General features: G+C 59.8%; 1 protein-coding gene across 1 annotated transcript; it reads right to left on the reverse strand.

Moving 5' to 3' along the window:
- Positions 1-563: 563 nt before the first annotated feature.
- On the reverse strand, positions 564-4,437 carry LOC311429421 (uncharacterized protein; the record flags this gene model as incomplete). Its single annotated transcript, XM_084540502.1, has 4 exons — positions 564-1,903; positions 2,168-2,246; positions 3,646-3,741; positions 4,402-4,437. The coding sequence occupies 4 exons, from the start codon at positions 4,435-4,437 to the stop codon at positions 1,152-1,154; spliced, it is 963 nt and encodes a 320-aa protein (XP_084396628.1). The 3' UTR covers positions 564-1,151.
- Between the last annotated feature and the right edge of the window lie 477 nt (positions 4,438-4,914).

Genomic DNA, 4,914 nt, shown 5'->3' on the forward strand with positions numbered 1-4,914 from the left:
AGGGACCCCCCCTTATAGGGACCCCCCCATAGGGTCCCCCCCCCCCCAGCCCCACGTGGGCGCCCCCTCACCTCCCGCCGCCGCCACCGCCCAACTGCCCGAGGCCACGCCCCCCTCTCCGCTCCCATTGGCCCGCTCCCGCCGAGCGCCGCCTCCCATTGGCTGCCGCAGCCACGCGGCGCAATTCCTCCCGGAGGCGAGCGAGAGGTGCGGCGAGAACGGCCGGAACCATAGAGAAGAGGGAGGTGACGGAACCGGAAGTGGGCGGGGAAATGGCTTTAGGAAGGGAAGGGGGGGTGCGGGAAGCCGCCGCCGCCATTTTGAGGCCGGGCGCCGTGCCCTCAGCGCCCTCCCACACAGAGACGCGACACCTTTTCAGTTTAAATTCTGCTTTTTTTTTTTTTTTTTTTTTTTTTTCTTGTGCGTGTGTGTTTTTGTCTTTCAGAAACACGGGGGAGAGGGACACGAAGCAGGAAATTGGGAAACAAAAAAGTTATAACAAATGTTAAAAAAGGGTATTTCCCCGCTGCCCTCCCCCCCTTCCCCCCCCATTTAGGCTCCACCTGTACTGGGAAACAAGGGTTTAACAGACCCCCAAATTCCCCCTTTTCACCACAAAACCAGCCCCCAGCGACTGTGTTTTGGAGCAGAACCCTTGAATTTGAGGATACTGGAAGGACTGGAACGAACTACGGGAAACTGGGACAGCTCCAGAGCCGAGGAAGTCCCCCCCACCAGTCCTCCCAGTTTACTGGTGGAAACCCAGCTCCCCCCCAGTAAACCTCCCCACGCTCCCAGCATACCAGTTTGAACCTGCCCTCCTCTCCCAGTATACCAGTTAGGACCCACTATCCTCCCAGTATACAAAGGAAAAGCTCCCTTCTTCCCAGTATACCAGTTAAGGCCATCTGCCCTCCCAGTAACCCTCTCTGTGCGCCCCAAGTCATAAAGCCTTCTCCTCCCAGTATACCAGTTAAAACACTCCCGTCTCCTAGTATACCAGCAGCAAAGTGGTCTTTCTCCCAGTACACCAGTTATAAAGGGCCTTCCTCCCAGTATACCAGTTAAAATCTCCAGTCCTCCCAGTACCCCCTAAACCCTTCGCCCCCCAGGCCGGCACCCAGGGCCTGCGGAGCCCCCGGTGCCCAGCCTCAGGGCCAGGGCCTCCAGACATGGTGGGGCCCTGGCAGTTCCCCAGTGCTCGCACCCTGGCCCTCCTTGGTGCAGCGCCGCCATGAGTCCTCGGGGCTGCTGACAGGGCCACCAACAGGGCTGTGGTGGGACCCCGAACTAGGCCTCACATTAGGCCCGAAAGTAGGCCCTGAACTAGGCCTCAAACTAGGCCCATAACCATGGTAACTGGGGCACCTGGAACTGTCTCCATGGCAACCCACACCGTTACTGGGGCAACAAGGGTGGTCGCCCAGGCAACCTGTGCTGTTGCCATGGCAACTGGCACAGTCAGGCCTAGGAGTAGGCCCCGCGCTTGGCTGCAAACTAGGCCTGAAACCAGGCCAGTAACCATGGTAACCAGGGCACCTGGAGCTGTCTCCATGGCAACCTGCGCGATTGCCAAGGCAACAAGAGGGGTTGCCTAGACAACCTGTGCTGTTTCCATGGCAACTGGCACAGTCAGGCCTGGGAGTAGGCCCTGCGCTAGGCCTCGGAGCAGGCCCATGGCAGTGATGGCCGGGCCCGTACCCGCGGCAACCAGGCCGGGCCCACAGTGCGGAGGGTCCGGGGGTGTCGGCAGCAGGCGGCGACAACGAGCTGGGGGTCCTGGGCCCGGTCGGCGGGGGCTCGGCAGCAGCTGCGGCCTGCAGGAAGCGGGCAGCGCGGGCCAGGCACTCCCGGTAGCCGCTGCGGTAGTGCCGCAGGAAGAGCTCCTCCGTCCCCGGGGGGTCTGCACCAGAGAGGGACACAGTGACCACCTCCACCCCCCCGGGGACCCCCGTGAAGATGGCCGCCGAGGGGATTGAGTGGTCCCCTTCAGCCATTTTGGGGGGCCCGGAGCAGCTACAGGGGGATTATCCCCCATGGCAGGGGGTAATCCCCCATGGCGGGGGATTTCCCCCACAGGAAAGGGGTAATCCCCCATGGGGAGGGGGGTCCCCCCCCCCTCAGGAGGGGATTTGTTGTGGGTTTTGGGGGAAATTGAGGCACGCACCTGCTTGGGGCTGGGCCCGCAGGAACTGCACCGTTTTCTGTAGGATCTCGGCCTTCTCCGCCTTGGGGTTTCGGAGGCGCTGGGGGGAGGGGTTGGGGGTGGGGGAGGGGGAAGAGAGAGGAGGTGGTGGGGAAGGGGGGGCACACACACACGGAGACGTCACCCCAACGGCAACTGCTGCCAGCATGTCGTGACACAACGTCTCAATAGCCCCCGATAGTGCCCTGATAGCGACCCCAAGAGCACTCTGTTAGTGCCGTGACAGTATCCCCATAACACCCTACAAGCACCTCAAAAATGCCCCGACAGAATCGCGATAGTGCCCTGATAGGGCCCCGATAGCCCCCCGATAGTGTCCCCAAAACACCCTATTAGTGCCCCAATAGAATCGCGATAGCATCCCGATCGTGTCCCAATAGCACCCCAATAATTGTCCCAATAACCCCCTGATACCACCCCAATAATGTCCGGAGAGCCCCTGCGATAGAGCCCCGATAGCGCCCTGACAGCTGCAGGGTCGCCACGATAATTGTGACCGAGCCACAGGGGCGCTAGGGGAGACGGCAGCAATCGCGACAGCCACAAGGTGGCGCCAATCGCGACAAAGCCGCCATGACGCAGGGGGTGGGTCGCGGAGACAAAACTGCCGCAGCTGCACGGGCGTGGACTATCGCTACAGAGCCCCAATCGTCATGACAGAGTTGCAGTGGAGCCGATGATTGCGATAGGGCCACAACAGTTGTGACAGAGCCCCCCAACAGTTGTGACAGTGGCAATAAATCGTGACAGAGCTGTGACTGAGACTGGATAGAGCCGTGACAGACACAACGGAGCTAGAACTGTCGCAATAGTCATGATAGGAGCATGAAAGAGCCCTGAAGGTCATTATGGGGTTGTGATAGAGCTGCGTTAGTCATGATAGGATCATGATAGAGCCGTGATAGGGTCGTGATAGCATTGCAACAGAACCATGACAGAGCTGTGGCAGTCACAATAGAGCCCTAACACAGCCCAAATAGTCATGATAGAGTCGTGATAGCCACGATAGAGTCATGATAGTCAGAACTGTGAGAAGAGCCATGACAGCCACAACAGAGCTGCAATCATCATGATAGGGCTGCGATAGTTGTGATACAGTCATGATAGTCATGATAGTGTCGTGATAGTCACAATAGAACTGTGACAGGAGCCATGACAGCCGCGTGAGCCACGATAGAACCATGATAGTCACAATAGGACCACAATAGGGCCATGATAGGGCTGTGATCATTGTGATAGCATCATGATAGTCATGATAATTGTGATAATCATGATAGAACTGTGACAGGGGCCATGTGAGCCACGATAGAGCAATGATAGTTGCAATAGAGCCATGATAGAGCCACGATAGTCACAATAGGGCCGTGATAGAGCCGTGATAGTCCCAATAGGGCCGTGATAGAGCCGCGATAGTCCCAATAGTCGCAACAGGGCCTCACCTGGTCACGGGTGGCTGCGAGCAGCAGCAGCCGGAGCCGCTCGAGGCTGTGGTTGAGGCGGGCGCGGCGACGCTGCTCCACCTGCGGCTTTGGGAGCTGCAGGGCAGGAGGGGGCAAACTGGGAGCACTGGGAGGGACTGGGAGGGGCTGGGGGGGAGTGGGAGGGGACTGGGAGGGTGAAATTGGAAAATAGCGGCTTGAACTGGGAGGGACTGGGAAGGGCTGAACAAACTGGGCTGAACTGGGATGGACTGGGGAGGACCAGGAATGTGAAATTGGAACAAACTGGGTTGAGCTGGGACAGACCGGGAAGGACCAGGAGGGACTGGGGGGAGTCAGATTGGCACAAATGGGGCTGAACTGGGTTGAATGGGGTCAAACTGGGACAAACTGAGCTGAACCAGGACAAACTGGGCCACGTCCTGACTGGGTAAAATGGGGCGGAACCGGGCTGAGTCCCACCTGGGCCAAACTGGGCGAAGTCCTAACTGGGACAAACCCAAAACCAGACCAGCCCCCAAACTGGGTCAAACCCTAAACTGGGCCAAACCCCAACTGGGCCATGTCCCAGACTGGGCCAGACCCAAACCGGGACAAATCCCAATTGGGCCAAACCCAAACCAGACCAAACCCCAGACTGAACCAAATCCCCAACTGGGCCAGACTGGTCCAAACCATTCTGAACTGGTCCGAACTGGTCCAAACCATTCTGAACCAGTCCGAACCAGTCCAAACTGGTCCGAACTGGTCCGTTACCTTCCTGGCGGCGGGCGGCGGGGCCGTGCTGCTCATGGCTCGGGGCGGCTGCGGGTGGGAGCAGGGCCGGGTCCCAGGGGGGCTTTATAGGGGAGGGGGCGGGGCGGGGGAGGGGCGGGGCAGGGGGAGGGGGAGGGGGGGGACTGGGAGCCTGTACTGGGAGAAATGGGAAGGGGAAGGGGGGAACTGGGAGCCTGTACTGGGAGCACTGGGGGGGACTGGGAGCACTGGGAACTGATAGTGGGGGCACTGGGGACGCTGGAGCAGGGAACTGGGGGGCACTGGGAGAACTGGGAACCTGCACTGAGAGCACTGGGGAGGGGTAGTGGGGGGCACTGGGAGAACTGGGGAGTGGTAGTGGGGTTACTGGGAGCACTGGGGGGTATTGGGATCACTGGGAATCTGCACTGGGAACACTGGGAACCTGCACTGGGAACACCAAGGAGGGGAACTGTGGGACACTGGGAATCCATACTGGGAACACTGGGAGCAATGGGGGAGGAACTGGGGGCA

Source organism: Aythya ferina, assembly GCF_964211825.1.
Source record: "Aythya ferina genome assembly, contig: HAP1_SCAFFOLD_1013, whole genome shotgun sequence".
In the NCBI taxonomy this organism is placed as follows: domain Eukaryota; kingdom Metazoa; phylum Chordata; class Aves; order Anseriformes; family Anatidae; genus Aythya; species Aythya ferina.